The sequence below is a fragment of the Alosa alosa genome, chromosome 5, assembly GCF_017589495.1.
Source record: "Alosa alosa isolate M-15738 ecotype Scorff River chromosome 5, AALO_Geno_1.1, whole genome shotgun sequence".
NCBI lineage: Eukaryota > Metazoa > Chordata > Actinopteri > Clupeiformes > Clupeidae > Alosa > Alosa alosa.
The window spans coordinates 19371903-19390220 of record NC_063193.1 but is presented as its reverse complement, the minus strand read 5'-3'; the positions used below and the strand labels follow the sequence as shown (position 1 = coordinate 19390220).

Genomic DNA, 18318 nt, shown 5'->3' with positions numbered 1-18318 from the left:
ATTTATGCAACACTGTGGCCTGCATCGCTTCCGCGTCATTACAAATGCACGTCTTTGTGTTTCTTCGTGTAATACAAGTATTTCCTGAAAACTTTGCGCAGAGATTTTGGGTTTGAATGAAGCTCTGGATGTCTAGCACATAGTGGAGCAGAGTAGGCCTACACATGAGATTTGACTTGGAACTATCGTCTATTTTAATCAGTATCGTTGTTTGTCACAATTAAAAAGTCTCAAGGGCCGGATTACATTATTATTTTGACATACGTCGCGGGCCGGAATTGGGCCGGACGCGGGCCGGGTGTTTGAGACCCCTGCTCTAGTCTTATCACAGATAAGGGGAGAAAATCACATAGCCCTCTTGTTGACCGTCGGTATGTACACGCCCCCTTTTCATCTTTGCGTGTAGCCTGCATTTCTATTGGGTTTTACATCTAAGGATGCTGCACTCTGTCGAATAGGAAACACCGACAGGACGCTCTCTCCGTGTGGCGGGAAAGGCCGTCAACCTTACTTGCTCTGGTGACCTGTGCTGTACCAGAGCCCGTCTGTGGACAGTCTCTGTGTGTACTTTTGTGAAATTGTGATGTTTGTCTGTATTGGATCAACACGCATCGCTATATAGGCTACCTTGGCTAAATGTACTGAAACCAAGCTAATGATTTCGCTAACGTGGGACTGCGTGCAACATTTGTGATTCCCGTTACGCTTCAGATTGAAACAAAGTGGCATTTCTCAAGGGAACAAAGGGAGCTAGCTAGCTAACGTTAGCCGGCTCGATATAGCTCAAAAACCGGCTAGTTAACCCAGCTGCACAAGAATGAGTTTATTTAACTTGGACAGGTTCCGTTTCAAAGGGGATGAAGGAACAAATTCTACCCCGAAGTTAAAGAAATCAGAGGTATCAAGTGACTCGGCGAGCCCCAGTTCGGATAAAGAGAACAAACCAAGTAAGAATACCTGCTACCATTACCTAACCAAAAGCCATTAACGTTACAGTTAGCACTGCACTGAACTGTATAAGCTTGCTGCTCTCTTTTCCATCTGAAATTGGCTAGGCTAACGTTACTGTTTTTATTAGCTTGCTAGTAGTATCTGGTCTAAGTTAGCTTGCTACGAGAAGTGGACTTGTCTGTTGTCAATTTGTCTAAAATATCTAACGTTTACTTTCATACATTGACAAGTTGATCAGTTATTGGCATACCACTCATTGGGTTATGCGTACCCATAGCTTTGAAAGTGTTGTGTGTAAGCGTAGATTGCTGCCTCGGCCTCAGCTAACATTACTTTCTAGCCAGCTAACTTCATCAGTAGTTTAACAGTGTAACGTTAATTGCTCCATGAAGTGACACATGCTGTATGGAGTCAATGTTCTGTGCTGTGCATGACTGTGATGACTGAAACATTAACTAAGCTAGCTATTTTTTGCAGTAGCTTACATTTTAGGGACTGCTAACAGATAGCTTCTTGTAGCTGGCCAGCCATGATGGCTAAGATTGCTTGTTTCCTCAAAACCCTGAATCAGAATCCCTGCCATGTCATGAAATCTCAGAGCTTAGTCTCGTGTATTGTGCCACACTGAATGCCTGTTCTGTAACCTCTCTGTCTTCATTCTGTCATTCAGAAACCACCAAACAAGATCACAAACTTGCCTCTAAGAAACCATTGAAGAATAAAGTTGAAGGTGGTGATTCTGATGAGGACATTCTCCAGAATGGAATGTAAGAGAGCAATGTTCTATGCAGACTTGAGATTCTGTTTGTTTACTGTAACTGTACATGCATGGAAGAAGAAGCAGAGAGAAGTTTTGAGTGACGTGCACTTGAAAGGTGATCAGTGTTGATGCTTATTGACAGATTACCTCAGAGAAAAGCAAAGCTTTACAAGACAGAAATGACTGAGCATTCAGATGACAATGATGATGACGGCCACGACAAGGTCGATGATGAGGATCAGAAGATCGAGACACTGCAAGAGATGTTTCCTCAGAGGCACCGGAGTCAGCTGCTAGAGGTAGTTAACATGTAGCCTTTATGTTTAAAACTGTGCAGAAATTCTTCAGAACACCACATTTTTTCCCCTGTAGCCATTTAACACCTGTCTTTGCTTTCTCACAGTTAATCAGATGCACAGGCACTTTAGAGGGAGCAGTGGCACTTTGTTTGATGCAGTATGGAGACAGAGGTATGGTGTCTGTCAAAGGGTTCTTAGGACTTTCTGAAAGTTAAACTTAATTTATCATTATGAGTTATATACACTACACCCTGTTGTATAATGCTCATTCTTTCTGACCAGCTGCATCAAGGCAAAGAAAGAGGGATGTCCTCAGTGAGGATGATGATGATGATGTTGAGAAGGATGAGGATGATTTGTCAAACCCAGCAAAGAAGAGACGTGCTGAAGTGGTAAGAGACTGCAACTGGATCAACAGAAGCTCTGTTTTTAAGCTCCTGGTAGCTCAGTACTTAGCTCCTGGTGGGCACAGATGACTGAATGCATGCCATGTGTTGTTTTAATATTTTACCTGAATCACTTTACTGTGCTGGATGCTTTTGTAAACATGTGAAAAGCTGTTTGGAAGTGCAGGAATTAATGAAGAATGAGTGTGCAATATTTAGCCCCAGTTACCTTTTGAAATCTTGGAACTGCCATAGCTAGGCAAAATATAAGTTGTCCCAGTCTGCACACAGTAAGTTTTCTTTCCAGTTTCATTCGGTCATTGCATAATTCCTTTTGAGTCGTGTTAACAGTGCTTTCTCTCCTCATGCAGCCTGAGGATTCCCAAGAATCTGATGAGTCGAATCGGAGGATTTGGTAGATTCAGAGGATGAGTCATTTGAGCCAAACCGGGAGAAGCAGGAGCGTCTGGTGCAGAGGCTGAAGAAGAAGCTTCCGGACCAGGACAAGGAGGTAAGGCCTCGAGACCTATTATATTCAATACCCATGTCATCAAGATCATGAGCAAACTTATTTCCCTTTCAATATGGTCAATGGTTCAGTTTGCTTTGCTTTCACTCCTTTATCAGCACTGGTACAGTACTGTATGATAACAGATAACAAGCTCATGGATTCAGATCCAGTTGAGCAGAAGTTCAGTGGAGCATGTGTGGCTTTACTGTGCTGAAGGCAATTTGAGCAATGGTCCGAATGATGGGAGGTAAATGATGTCTGTTGCTTTGCAGTTGCTCAGGGATGTTTTGCAGGAGCATGACTGGCACTATGAGGATGCTCTGGGAGCACTGCGCATGTTCGCTGATTCAGGTGAGGGAACTTACCATGCCTCTGACTTAGTTATACGGCCAGGAACAAGTCTGGTTTAACCTCATGTTGTTGCTGGGCAGTGCTGAAGGTCTGTGGGCTGCAGTGCTAGTGCTCTGCCATGACCAACACCCTTTTCAAATGTATAAATAATTTTTACTGGAGTGACCAAATTGTCTTCAGTCTGTTGAGAAGTTAACATTCTGCTTGGTCAGAAGTTTAAATAAGCCAAGTCCCTGTTGCCATGGAAACTCAAACCAAAGAGAATGGTTGTCTTCATATTTTGCTTTGGTCTGGGTGACTAATGAGTCTTGGATTCCCTTTTAGACAAGCTGTCTACATGGCCACTGATACCACACAAAATAATTGCGGTCTCAAGATCACAGATGGTTGTTTATAGTTGTTTCTGTTTTTCATGTCAATAGGACACTCCAACTCTTCAAAAAAGAAGTCAAGCCAACCAAAGACCTCCAGCTCCTCAAAGGCAAAGAAAGGCAGCAGTGAACAGAAAAACTCCAGCACACCCTCCCTCTCCGGTTGGGTGGTGAAGATCCCCAGTGCCTCGGTGGCCGCCAAGGCCAAACAGGGCGAGAGCAGCAAGGCCAAAGACAGCAAGCCAGTGGAGAAGAAGAAGGAGAAGAAGGTCCCCCCAGTACGGAGGAAAGGAGAAGATTCCGAGGATGAAGATGAGGACGAACGTGCACTCAGCAGCGGGGGCGAGGAGAATGACCTCACGGACGAGTACAACTCGGACGACGAGGCGCCGGTCAACTCGGAGCAGCAGCAGGACATCCTGAAGTTCTTCCAGGAGGCGGCGGCGCACGAGCTCACGCTCATCTCCGGCTGCTCGGCCAAGAGGGCCAATAAGATCATCTCGCTCAGGCCCTTCAACGTCTGGAAAGACCTGGTGGGTTCAGTGTGTGCGTGCTGAGTGAGAATGTGAATTTCAACCGACTTGATAAAATTCCTTTAAGATTGTATAAGAATGCAAACTTCAGCCATTTTTGAGGACTTTTCCTATTGTGAAGACTTTTCCTTTAGTCTTTTGTTTGGTCTGTTGGAGGGTGATCTCATGTACGTATTCCCCACCATCCACTGTGTTGACCTGCAGCTTATTGACAGCCGGTTGATTATGTACAGATATTTTGGGAGGTGCGCCACATTTAGTGACATGCTGCTTTTGATGAACAGCTCAGCTCATTATGCTGCCCTGTAATTTAAAGCACAGACTTAGTCAGTTTGTCTCTCTCTCTCTCTCTCTCTCTCTCTCTCACATCTCTCATATGTTCATCCTACGCTCAGTGAAAGCGGGAGAATAATCATACAGGTCCGTACATGGGCATATGATGTGTTTTTGGTTGTGTGATAGAATGCTTTCTGAGCAATATGCACGGCCATGGAGATGTTTTAAAATATTTTAAAAACAGTGTAGCGTTTCTTTGCCGCATGCTCTACTGGGTGCCTTTGATAAGGAAAGGGAAAAGCCTTCTGCCTTTGTTCTCGGCTTTCAATGTGCTGGCAAACAGATTGCGCTGTGATGCTGTCTGCCCTCCGACAGAAAGCTTCTTTATCTGCTCTCTGCGTTTGGAGTGATCTACATCTTTTTTCGCTCCCCGCCCCCCCCCCCGACAGTCCCAAAAGGATTTACCTGAAGAGGGAGAGAAAAGGTGTGTTAGGCGGAGTGCTGCTGGTCAGAGTGCCGTCAGGCAGCTGTTGGAGAGAGAGGGGAGCTGTTTGACTTCCCCCTCGTACCTCTCTAGGCAAACAGCGATTTCTTTTTCTTCTCAACTGCAGAGTGGCACAGGTGTGCCATTGTGGGCCGTCAGCAGGATCTGACTGCTGCTGTCGCCTTTTCATCAGTATGGTGTACTTCACCTGTGTGTGTGTGTGTGTGTGTTAGTGTGTTAGTTAGAGCAAACACTTAGGCCTAACTTTGGAGCCAGAGGAATTTCGCTCACTGCAACAGGCAGAGCTCTTGTCTCCGTCTTGCATTTCTAAAGGAGCTTGTGGAAATTGGATAGATTTCAAGGTTTTTTTTACGTGTATTTGCCACAGGGGTGGAATTACATAAGGAATAAGATTGTTTTATATGACCTTTTAGCCTGCTTTTATCCCTATTATCTCTTTGACACCATCCTTGATGTGTTGGTGAAATGCCTTTATTTATTGTGCTAATATTTATTCACACATTTGGTGCAGTGTAGATGGAAGATTAGAAAATGGAAAACGTCAGGTTGTCCTATCTGAAGTGTGCCATTCCACTGATGGGTGGGAATGATGAATAACAGCTCATGTTAACAGTGCGGCCTCACTGAGGTGGCGTGTTAAAAGGTGGGTGTGGTGGTGTCTGTGAGAGATTGATAAAGATTTGTGTGTGATAGAACGCAAGGGTTCATTTGAATGTGTTGGGTTTTGGTTTGGGTTTATGTTGGGTTTTCATGAAGATAAATCAAATGTGGTTTTTGGCAGGCTTTTACTTTCATTGAAACACACTGGTCTGTAGGCATGAACTAGCCTAATTGATTTGTGGTATCAATTGGCTCTCAAAACGGCAGCAGATTGCAAGCTTGTGAAGGGTTTGAGAGGGTTTTTTGTTAGGTCTTGCACAAAGAGAAAGCTTTAGGTTTAGCGGAGTCAGTATGGGGAAAACCCCAGACAGCCCATTTTATTTAGCATGTATCAGTGTATTTCTTATCTTCATGTTTGTATTCATATCCCTGATTTCCCATGACTTTCTGGTGCCCAAGCTTTGCCTTGGTGTATGCTTTAACAGTTTTAGTGTGTGTGTGCGCGCGCGTCAGAGTAGATCTGTCCTCTCTTCATGAGGCCCTGTTTGCATGTGTGTTGCTTTCATTAGATGTTCACTTTTAATGTCTTGTTACGTATGTTATAGTCTGCCGCTTGAGCTTTGCCTTGGTTAGTGTTGTTAGTTTAATACGTGTTTGTGTTTGTGTGTGTGTCCGTCCTCCAGGAGGCCATGTTTGACCGGGACAACGGCCTGTCTGCGGATCTGCTGGTGGGCTGCCGCGTGGTGCTGAAGGAGAGGCAGGTGGTGCAGCAGCTCATGGGCAAGTGCGAGGGCATCGCCCGCAAGATGTTCAAGGACGTGACCGCCCTCATCGAGCAGGGCACCGGCTCCACCAAGCAGCCCGCCATCCTGAACAGCAGGTGAGCCCACGCAGCCCCCTTCTCCTTCACGCCACCTGAGCACAGAAGGGCTGGGGGCTTAGAGAGAGAGAGAGAGAGAGAGAGATGGGGCAGGGAGGGAGGGAGAGAGAAGGAGAGGGAGAAATAGAGGGTGGGTATGAGAGAGAGAGAAAGAGAGAGGGTGGATGTGTGAGAGAGAAAGTGGGTGTGAGGGAGGGAGGGAGAGAAGGTGGGTGGGTGGGTAAGAGAGAGAGAGACAGAGAGCGAGCGCTGATCTGCTTCAAGAGGCAGGGAAACCAAGGAGCATGTGGTGGCCTTTTTTAAATGAGACTTTGAGGAATTGAAAAGATGGGGGACCTTGGCAGGCCTGGAGAAGAATGATAAGTTGATCCTGAAAAGTATGGATTCCCAGCACAAATACTGGAAAAATACTGGATATTGACAATACTATACAGTAGATGTCGCTATAAATTATCAAAACCTTCAATAAACAATGCTCAAACATACAGTATAAATGTATATATGCATAAAATTACTATTTGGTAATGCACCCTAATTATTGTATTTTAAACCAGGTCATAACAAATGGGGAGTGGCCAGCAGCCAGACCAACGGATACCTTGTCTTAGCTGAATTAGTGAAGCTAAGCAGGTGTGGGCCTGGTTAGTACTTGGATGGGAGACCTCCTTGGAAAACTAGGTTGCTGCTGGAAGTGGTGTTGATGGGTGGTCAGTAGGTGGCACTCTTCCCTATGACCAAATAGATCGATCCCAATGCCCCAGTGCAGTGATGGGGACACTGCACTGTAGGAGATGCCGTCCTTCGGATGAGACGTTAAACCGAGGTCCTGACTCACTGTGGTCATTAAAGATCCCATGGCACTCATCGTAAAGAGTAGGGGATTCCCCGGTGTCCTGGCTTAATTTCCAACCTGGCTCATTCAATCTGGCCCCCTAATCATCCCCCACTGTAATTGGCTCATTCACTCCCTTACTCTCCACCTCAAGCTGGTGTGTGGTGAGCGTTCTGGCACATAATGGCTGCCGTGCATCACCCAGGTGGGTGCTACACATTGGTGGTGGTTAGTGAGGTCCCCCTTTCCATGTGAAGCGCTTTGAATGTTGAGAAAAGCGCTAAATGTAACGTGTGTTGTTGAGTGGCGCGACGAAATGAGTCCAGTTCAACAAAATAAAAAAATTGGTTTAGGTTGCTGTTTCTCCTCCTAAATCCTAGACATTTTCTTCAGAATAATTATTAATGATGACTTCTTGAAGATGCCAAAAGCCATAACACGAATTTATCAGACCAAAGAAAACGGAAACTTTCCTGTCCTCACACAGCAAGCATCTGAACGAGGAAGAAAAATTTCAACTTTTTTATCCAAACTTTAATGAGCAGCCTACACATTTGGCCTTCAAAATCATATTTCTTGGTGGTTTTACAGTAAGATACGTCAATGAGTGAGTGATAAGAGGTTAAGGAATGTGTTTGTGGTGGTGAAATTAGGAAATATAATTTAGTCATTTTTCGACCCTCTCTGCATTCAAAACGCTATATCTCAAAATGGATTTCCATGACCTTGGACTCATTTGGTCGTGGCAAATGACAAATCGCCTTTACAAAGTAAGAATATGTGAAAAAGGTTTCATGAGGTGTGGACAGCTCTAGTGTTGTCCATGGTGAGGGCATTAACCCTGGAAGAATAAGCAACTCTAGTCATGGCCCACAGCTGACCTGGAAGCTCCACTCTTAGCCACTACCTTTACTTCTGGAAGTCAGTTTTGTTATCTGATTGTGCTGTTCCTGCTTTTTTTCTTATTTATGTGTGTGTGGCTGTTCCATTGGGTCCCATCAGTTTAAGGTTGCAATCCTATCAGCTCATCGGAGTGAAGTGGCTCACACTATTAAACCAACACAAGCTGAGTGGCATCCTCGCTGATGAGATGGTGAGTGGTAAAGAAAAGACATTAATTCATTTATTCATCCATCCATCCATCCATCCACCCACGCCTCACCCCACCCCACCCAATCCATTTCAGCAGGTGTCATGACATAAACACTGTATACGTGATGGTACAGTAGTCCTTGAACCTTTCTGTACATAAAGTGGTTGATATAACAGGCTTATCTCTCCTCTCTCTCTCTCTTTTTCTCTCTCTCTCTCTCTCTCTCTCTTTTTCTCTCTCTCTCTCTCTCCCTCTCTCCTCTCTCCCTCTCCAGGGCCTAGGGAAGACTGTCCAGGCTATAGCTTTCCTGGCCCACCTTTACCAGCAGGGCATAACCGGCCCTCATCTCATCACTGTGCCCTCCTCCACGCTAGGTACGAGACCCCACACCCACAGCCCGAGAACAAGGGAGCACTTTGACATTTACCTTTTATTAAATTGGCAGACGCTTGCGTGTCCAGACTGACTGACTGTCGCATAAATGTAAAATTTGTGTGCGGTAAAAGGCTGCCCAGCAGCTGCTGGGGGTTCTTGTGTGAATAACTTACACGAACGATCTGGCAGCGCTTCAGATTGTGCACTTTCAGTATGTGAGGTCAGTGCAGCATGAGAATTTTTATTACTCTGGATATTGAGTTGCTGGGAGGCTAGTGCTAAGGGCTTATTTAAGTGCAGCTATTTGGGACAGCGTGAGCATCCCTCAGTAGATGTTGCCGATGATGCTGATGTTGTTGATGTTGATGCGGATGTTTTTATCAGATAACTGGGTCCGTGAGCTGAAAGTGTGGTGCCCTACTCTGAAGGTGCTGGTCTATTGTGGTGAGTTTGGGACACTGTTGTGGGCACATATATTTCTGAAATAAAATTTCCAAACTAAGTTTAATATGTGGCAATGTGTTGTCCTTTGCAATAAGGTCACATCATTTTGTGTGTCTGTGTGTGTCTTTGTTTCAGGCTCTATAGACGACCGCAAATACCTGCGCCGTGACATTCTCGACAGGCAGGTGGACTTCAATGTCATTGTATGCACGTGAGTAATAATCACCCTTTGAGTAATAATCACCCTTTGGGCTTCTCTCCCCCATCTATCATCATCACACACACACACATTACAGCTGCCTCCCACCTTCCATTGTTCTATTTCTGCGCTCTCTCTCTCTCTCTCTTCTCTCTCTCTCTCTCTCTCTCTCTCTCTCTCTCTCTCTTCCTCTTTTTCCTTCTCTCCTCCACCATTGCTTTGGCTGTTGCATCCACTCCCCTATCCCATCTGCTGAAGTGCCACAGTGCCCTCCGGTGACCAGAAACAGAACTGCAGGCTCTTGTTGTAGCCCTACCCGCCCTCACAGGGGCTCCCTAGTCCCAGTGGCAGCTTGCGCACCTGGAAAGCACTTGACTGAATGTGCTGATTAATTATCTCCTAATGATAATTGATTGCTACATGCTGTCAATCACCGAGCAATCAGAGCCAGGCATCTGTCGCTATTCATCAATCCCTTACGTGATTGGCCCATGGGATGATACCCCGCTGAATAGATGTTCCTCTAGAATCTAAGCTCTGCGATTGTTAACTCCCTTGTCTACAACAAATGTAGTTTGAGCACATATATGAACATTCAGAATATTGTTCATAAACTTGTTCATATTCTTACACACATCTGCATTGCATTGTGTGGGTGTGTGTGCACATGCCTGATGGTACATGTGCTCTGTACCCTCACTCAGGTATCGCTCAACACTGGGAACTGACTTTGACCGCAGCCTGTTTCGTAAGCTGAAGCTGAAGTACGCCATCTTTGACGAAGGTCACATGCTGAAGAACATGAGTTCTCAACGCTACCGCTGTCTCATGGCTATCAACGTGAGTGCTGCACCGATGATGATGATTATGGTGATGATGATGGTGATGATGATATTGGTGGTGGTGGTGATGATGATGATGGTGGTGGTGGTGGTGATGATGATGATGATAAGGATTATAATAAAAAGGAAGTTGAAAATCCAATCCTCGTAAGCCATGTCTGTGCAACCAAAGCCGCACACAGCAGTGGACCTTCCAGACCCGGACAGGGCTGCTCGATGTCGATAGATAGATAGATAGATAGATACTTTATTTATCTTTAGGGGAAATTCAATTTACACACATTACATACTCTATTTACCCCCCCATCCCCCTCTCCCCAATGGTCACACCACCCCAAGAAAAGCTGGTTTGCTTTCTAGTTAGAAATGTGTGATGATGGTGATGATGACTCAGTAACCTAACTACAGCATGGATTATACATCTCCTGTGCTTTTCCCCTCCTGTCCAGGCCGAGCGCAGACTGCTGCTGACGGGCACCCCAGTGCAGAACAACCTGCTGGAGCTCATGTCTCTGCTCAACTTCATCATGCCCTCCATGTTCTCCAGCAGCACCAGCCAGATTGCCAGGATGTTCTCCAAAGTGAGTGTGTGCTCTATGGGGGAAGATGGAGATGTTCTCCACTGTGTGTGTGTGCTAAGGGGAGATGGAGATGTTATCCACTGTGAGTGTGCTCTATGGGGGAAGATGGGGATGTTATCCAATGTGTGTGTGCTAAGGGAGGAGATGGAGATGTTCTCCAAAGTGAGTGTGTGCTCTATGGGGGAAGATGAAGATGTTGTCCACTGTGAGTGTGCTCTGTGGGGCAAGATGGAGATGTTCTCAACTGTGAGTGTGCTCTATGGGGCAAGATGGAGATGTTGTCCACTGTGAGTGTGCTCTATGGGGCAAGATGGAGATGTTGTCCACTGTGAGTGCGTGCTGTAGGGGGAGTTGGAGATGGAATGTTCTGGGGATGTGGGTGAAAAAGGGTGTCTTGAATTGAGGACAAAGAGCAAGTCTGGCCCTACTCAAGGAGGAGTTGGCCTGCAGTCCTTTTGGTGCTGGTTTCCTGTTAAAGATTAAGCCTATAGCCCTGGACTGAAATAGAAAGTCAGTGGAGATGTCTCTGTCAGGAAAAAGTCTCAGACTTTAATTGCCATATTCCATGTATTGGAGACCAGGGGCCGTATTCACAAAGCCGCCTTAAGACAAAAAAACGTCTTAAGTGGTGCTTTCTTCTTATCTTTTGTCTTAAGAACAAATTTAAGAAGATTTGATATTCATGAATAAAGTTCTTATGTTTTTTCTTAATTTTCTTCTTAAGATGTTTCCTAAGAAAACACTTAAGAACAAATGAGATTCTTGAAAACAAAGTTCTTACATTTCTTCTCAATTTTCCTTGTAACTTTAAGACAACCCTGCACCTGTCTTAAAAATGTTACAGTGTAAAGTTGAGCCTCTTAAAGTCATTTATATAAACACATTTAAACCTTTTAGACAGCTCATTTAAAACATCAGTCTTTATTATGTGTACTTACAATATATAAGCTTACCATTTATTGCTAATTTTAGCTTACTGCTATTGTTTTCGGTAAGCCCTCTGTCTACTGAAAACTGGCATAACCGAAGGGTGGCAGCATGTGACGCACATCGACATCAGCGTTTAGAACATGTTTCATTTCTTAAACACAAGGTCCATGGAAATGGCCGTATTTTCTGGTAAAAAACTGCATAACGCAAGCTAACGCGAGTGCTGTTGAAGGCATGGCTTTCCCCCCTTAGCAACAGTTGCTACTTGTAAGCAAAACTAACGTTACGTTTGTAGCAGATATCGCTAGTCCGATTCAAATGGCACTTTATACAGTCTATGAATGGCACTGAATGGTGTGTGTCATTGAAACGTGGTTTCATCGTTTTAAACTAGGTATGGGTAACGTTAACACTGTTGATGAATGATGCAGGCCTTTCTTATCTAAGAAGTTCTTAAGTGAGAAAACAAGAAGTTCCTAAGAAATACGACAGTTCTTAAGAAAATATTGGTGAATAGCATTTAAGAACATTCTTAAGGACTTCTTATTTTTTTTCTTAGGAATCTACTTAAGATTTATCTTAAGATTTGTTTCGTTAATATGGCCCCAGGCCCAGGGGAGCTTGACTTACAGAGAAAGCAGTAAGTAGTAAACCTTTTGAAAGAAGAGCCCAATGATTTTGTTTTGCTTGAGGAATGAATCCATAGTGCCCTTCTATTAGGACTCTATCCATAGTGCCCTTCTATTAGGACCACTCACTCAGAGGTAGTCATTAAACCATGTATCTGGGATAACCCCCAGGTCATGACTGAATTCCAATATGAATGTGTGTCTGTCTGTCCTTTTGACCCTCTTTGTTTCTTTATTTCTCGCTTTCTCCCCTTCCTCTTCCCCCTTGTCGCTCAGTGCAAGTAATAACCTGGAGAGCAAAGCTCAAACAAGCTGAGCCTTCCCAGAATCATGTTTGCTCATTTCCTGTCTGGACATTCCGTTCACGCACTCTACCTTTTTATCTGTCTTTTTTTTTATTATTATTGTTTTTTATTTTGTTCCTGTTTTTGTTTAGTCATTCTCCTGATTTATTTTTCTGCCTCCCTCAGAAATCAGACGAGGAGAGCAGTTTCCATAAGGACAGGATCGATCAGGCCAAACGCATAATGAAGCCCTTCATCCTGAGGAGGGTCAAAGCCGAGGTGAGCAATGACCCCGCCGGCAGCGCTGCCATGCCCACTGCAGGAAACCACAGCATCACTATGCTGCGACAGCTATGGTGCTGATAAACAAACTGAATTATTACTTTTTATATTGGCATACTACATGCTTTAAAACAATACATTTTCAAACCGAAGTCGTCGAAAAGGGACGGTCATGATCCGTAGTGGTACACAATAAAATTAACGGTTGGTAGGTTTTTGGTCATGTGATTTTCTGTCATGGTTTCCTAACGATATTAGGGCAGTTAGACAATTAGTTAAAAATAACTTTAAATGCTTGCAACGCTTTCAGTTGTCTAGTACCATGTCCACTGAGGGGTCCACTGAAGGCGGCATAAGGCAGGGATCACATTGGAAATAATGAAGTGGCAGCGGTAAAGGGAAACACAATGCTCAACTCAACTCAAATGCAAGCGCAACAAATAGGTGCCGCTTCTGTTCTCTGGCTGGGTCCGGATTTGGCGTATGACGGAGGCGTTGTGGCTGCTGACACGGGCGTCAAAATGGAAGTCAACATGCAACGCAGCTGTTCCGCACGCACACTCTCACTCGTTAACTTTCCTTGTCTTCCTCAGGTGCTGAAAGAGCTGCCCCCTAAGGTGGAGCAGGTGGAGGCGTGCCCCATGTCAGCCAAGCAGAAGGACCTCTACACCTCCCTGTTCAACAAGCTCAAACGCGCTGTCCCTGGAGAAAGTAGGTCCCCTGCCTAGTCCAGCACAGTCATTGGGTGTATTCGAAACGGGAGACAGCTGCCTACTGCCTCCCTCCCTACATAGAGAGCTGTCTCACTAGACATGACTTTGGAGTAAATGCATCTTTTAAAAATGAGCGTAGCACTCTAGAATCTTTGGTTAACACTACGGTATGACGTTAGCAAAGGCCGGCCTGACGTTAAACTAAATTAGCTTACGTAAGCTAGCAGGCTAACGGTATAAATTAGTTTTACGGCCGGCAGATATATCAGACCAGACGTTATTAATGGTTACAACAATGGCATAATCAGATAGTAAATTGTTTATTTTGCATCTCTAATCTACAAATCTAAGCAAAATAAGGTCACACAAATTACATTTTAAACAGATATAGCAGCCATTACCGATGTCATCCGCCATGTTTGTTTACTTTTCACAGCTGTTTCAGACGTTGCCGCAAGGGATTATGGGTAGGAGGGAGCATGAAGTGTGCATCGATGCTACCTCCAAAAATTAGATATCTTAAAAGGCAGCAGAATTTGTTTTTTGGTTTCGAACCACACTTGCTGCCTTGCTCCCCAGTTAGATATCTTAAAAGGCAGCAACTTTACCCGTTTCGAACACACCCATTGAGTCCCATAGGGCAGCATTCTTACCCCAGATGTACATGTGATGCCGGAGTGTGTCCAACTGTGTGTGTGTGCCTGCCTTTCCCCTGTATATACTATACTATACTATACTGTTTGCTGAGTGTTCTCTTAACCGCGTGGTGACCCGGTGTTTATGTGTTTGTCCTCTCCTCAGAGAAAGAGCTGTGTAATGTGATGATGCAGCTGCGCAAGATGGCCAACCACCCGCTGCTCCACCGGCAGTACTACACCACCGAGAAGCTGGCAGCCATGAGCCGGGCCATGCTGAAGGTCAGCGCGCTACTGGCCAGTCCTAGCGCGTTGTGAGATTTGATTCGCTCGTCCAGTTCTGTCTGGTCAGAGCGCGGTCTGTAAGCATTTTCAGTTAAACAGCTGAAATGCTTACGGATACAGACTGTGCTCTGACCAGATAGAACTGAATGTGCAAATCAGACAGTTAAAAGGATGATGCGTAAAAGTCTTTGTGTTAGAGCTGTTCCAGACCGGGTAAATGGCGTGTCAGTTGCTTTGCGGTGGCTTGGCGTTTTCTATGTCTTTGCTTACCAGAAACGTGTCTGACGTGACGTGACGCTGCGCTGGCCTCTCTGCAAGTTCTAACCTGTTAACATGGGAGCCGCAAAAAAAAACGGACACGCCACGCACCCGGTCTGAAACAGCCTTTAGAATCAAGCGGGGCCACATACAAATGTTACCTCATGTACCCAATACCCAGTAGGCTACAGTGCCCTGTTTGGCACATGGCACTACTTAATTTTCTCTAATGTCATCACAAGTCACACTCTGCTGTGACATGCCACAGACTAAACAGAGTGGGGTGAGGTGGGGGTAGGAGAACTCCCTCACACGTGGGTGTGAACTGTTAGTGTTGCATATTGCTTCCTCATGTTGTTCAATCAAAAACATGATGAATTTCCTCTGTTGTTCAGGAGCCGACGCACTTTGATGCTGACCCCGTCCTGATCCAGGAGGACATGGAGGCGATGTCGGACTTTGAGCTGCATAACCTTTGTCTGCAGTACCCATCCATCCACAGCCACAAGCTCGACACCCACCTGCTGCTGGACTCGGGGAAATTTGATCGACTCACACAACTACTGGCCTCCCTCAAAGAAAAGGTAACATTAGCATGTACTGTACAACCCACTCAATTGTTATCTCTCTCTAGCACACACACACACACACACACGTGATTATGCTGTTATACCATTGTTTGGGGCCGTATTCACAAAGCTTTTTTTATCTTACCGCTAGGAGTGTTCCTGAATCGCACTAAAAGTTTTGAGCTAGTTTGAGTTTTGTCTTAAAACCTATTCACTAAGCCGCTCATACCTACTCTAAGTAAGGAAAAATGACAACTCATAAGAGAAGAGCTCCGTTGCTATGGTTGACATCATTACTCATGCACAAGCCTGATTGAAGTGACCACCTTGATTGGCTGATCATTATAACATGGGAATGAGGGCAAAAACCTCCCCTACGATGATGAGTGACAGGTGACCGGTCTTTGCTGGTGAGAATGCGTGTGCTACACAAGTACTGTGAAAGATGGAAGATGATGAATAAATAGCCTAAATGAATAAAGAGGAAGAAAAAGCTAGTAGCCTAATGAGCACTAAGGATTGATGCAGTATCTTTGCAACTTTTTTGAAACTAATCTGTATAAAGACACGTTTGCAAAGAGGAGAAACAATTTGTTTTGATTTACAATGAAACCTTACATTCAGTTTAACTTGTTGACAATGAATGGTTTTGGTTGTTGTTGGCGTTATTGCATCCCTTAGTTACAATGCACAATTATTATCTCTGGATTGACAGCTCCTGTAGCCGCATGTGCATTCGCCAATGTCGTTGTGAAGTTTAAATGAACTGTCACATTGCGACAGAGTTACAAATTAGTTATCTGATAAGAGTTCAGAATTTGTAAACTGCAGAAATTGTAACAGCAATTTGTCAGAGATAGTTTTGCTTCCAAAATTCAGTCTGCCCACACAACTACTGGCGTCCTTCAAAGAGAAGGTACCACTAGTGTGTACAACCTGCTCTATTGCAGTATTTGTATGTTTGGATCCAAATTTTTGTTGAATATCTCTGTCCCTCCCTCCTTCTCAAGCATTTATTTCCTATACTCGGTCATATTGATCCATTGACCTTACCATTTTTGGCCCCCTAATTTTCCTCATCCTCTTTTGTGTGTTAAAAACTGGACATCTTTGTCCTCAGGGAGACAGAGTGGTGCTCTTCAGCCAGTTCACCATGGTGCTGGACATCGTAGAAGTTCTGCTGAAGCACCTGGACCATCGTTACATCCGGCTGGATGGGTCCACACCTATTGCGGAGAGGTAAGGGGTGCTGAGTTAATCATTACCACACACACACACACACACACACACAGAGACACAGTCAGCAAACCTTTGGTTGTCCTACTCCAGGATTGGGCTCATTGATGACTTCAACAACGACCCTGATATCTTCGTGTTCCTGCTGTCCACCCGTGCTGGGGGACAGGGCATCAACCTCGCGACCGCCAACGTGGTCATCCTCCACGATATCGACTGCAACCCCTACAACGACAAGCAGGCAGAAGACCGCTGCCATCGCATGGGCCAGACCAGGTTGGTGTATGGGGTTTTCAACCCAACCATCAGGACCAGAGACAGAATATCTCAGCCTCTGGCAGCCATGTGGCTGTGCATTTATGCCAAACCTTTGTTTCTCTGGCAGTCCCAGGGTGATTTGTGGTATGAAGTTGTCATCAGTTAAGTGAGGAGTGAAGTGAGGGGTGTGTTTCATTTTCTGGTCCTCTTTTGACCCACAGGCCTGTGACTGTCATTAAGCTGGTCAGCAAAGACTCCATTGAAGATGCCATGCTGCGAGTCGGGCAGGAAAAACTGAAACTTGAAGAGTGTATGATCTCTTCAGACATGGGTAAGCACAGCTCGGGGATTGTATATTTTTCCCCCACTGTTCCAGGCCAGGATAATGGTGGAAGCTGTATAATCATGTAAAATATCAAAGATTGAACCCAGAATGAATTCGCATGGATGTTTTGTAAGTCTGGTGCTTGTGTGACTATATTTTCAGTTGACTGAACTCTGACTCTTTCTCTCCTTTAGGGGAAGAGAGCTCCATGCCTGAAGATATGGCTTTGCTTTTGAAGGTCTCAATGGGCCTCTGAAAGCAGTGATGGCACTGTTACCTCTCCAGACTCACTCACTCACTCACTCACACACTCACACACTCACTCACACACTCACTCAGGCTTTTTTTTTTCTTTTTTCTTTTTTTTTTTTAACTGTTTTTAGCTATTGTCTGTGTTTTGTCTTGTACATCTTCATGAAATAAATATAACTTGAAAACTCATAGGCAAGTTACAGTATTCCTTACTACTAGCGGCTTCCGTCTACTACTTATTTTTTATCCCACATCAGAATTTTTTTTTTTTTTTTCTAATGGGGCATGTGTATAAAAATTGAGCAACCACTTTTGACGTTTTCATGTAATATTCTACTCATCTCTGGTTGTTTCCAAGGAGACACTTTTCCTTTCAAAGTTAAAGTACTAAAATACTGTCAGACAGTCATTCAGTGCAGGGTTTTTACTAGCATGCATTATGCTCACCACATGACTCATAACTGTAGCGCTCCATGCCACACTGTGGTAAATGTCTGTAATGCTGAAGGAGACTGACCGGGATGACTAAAATTCACATGATTGGCCCCATCACTGAAATTGTGACAAAACACAATACTCATGCCCATTATAATATGCTGAATAGACCTATTCAATATAAAAGACATATACCAACCAACATGTAAGGCAGAAAATCAGGCAGGTCTTTTCACTGATGCATCGGACCTCCACACTGTCACTTGGCAGACTTGTGATTGTGTACTGTGATTACGCACTGTAGATTCAGAGGTTTCTCAGTAAACTTAGGCCTTAAACCTGCCAGACACTAGGAGTACAGGAGCTGAATTTCTGGGATGGCATGTGAGGTATGGAGTATGCAGCCCGCTGCAAACTAGTTTTGCTTACATAAGCATT

The 18318-nt window shown here is 44.7% G+C and overlaps 1 protein-coding gene across 1 annotated transcript; it reads left to right on the top strand.

Moving 5' to 3' along the window:
• Positions 1-468: 468 nt before the first annotated feature.
• smarcad1a (SWI/SNF-related, matrix-associated actin-dependent regulator of chromatin, subfamily a, containing DEAD/H box 1 a) lies at positions 469-17628 on the top strand. Its single transcript, XM_048244596.1, has 23 exons — positions 469-947; positions 1622-1718; positions 1854-2010; positions 2115-2181; positions 2293-2402; positions 2768-2907; positions 3180-3258; positions 3681-4162; positions 6227-6423; positions 8258-8348; positions 8623-8722; positions 9108-9167; positions 9303-9378; positions 10071-10206; positions 10658-10789; positions 12819-12911; positions 13508-13625; positions 14429-14544; positions 15201-15389; positions 16495-16613; positions 16704-16886; positions 17090-17199; positions 17388-17628. Exons 7-23 carry the CDS (start codon positions 3243-3245, stop codon positions 17447-17449), a joined length of 2280 nt encoding a protein of 759 aa, XP_048100553.1. The 5' UTR covers positions 469-947; positions 1622-1718; positions 1854-2010; positions 2115-2181; positions 2293-2402; positions 2768-2907; positions 3180-3242; the 3' UTR covers positions 17450-17628.
• Positions 17629-18318: the final 690 nt, after the last annotated feature.

Excerpts from the sequence above, each read along its gene's own strand:
- smarcad1a (XM_048244596.1), top strand. Across the intron at positions 6,424-8,257 it reads CCCGCCATCCTGAACAGCAG|TTTAAGGTTGCAATCCTATC; the intron begins GTGAGCCCACGC and ends GGGTCCCATCAG. Across the intron at positions 16,887-17,089 it reads CATCGCATGGGCCAGACCAG|GCCTGTGACTGTCATTAAGC; the intron begins GTTGGTGTATGG and ends TTTGACCCACAG.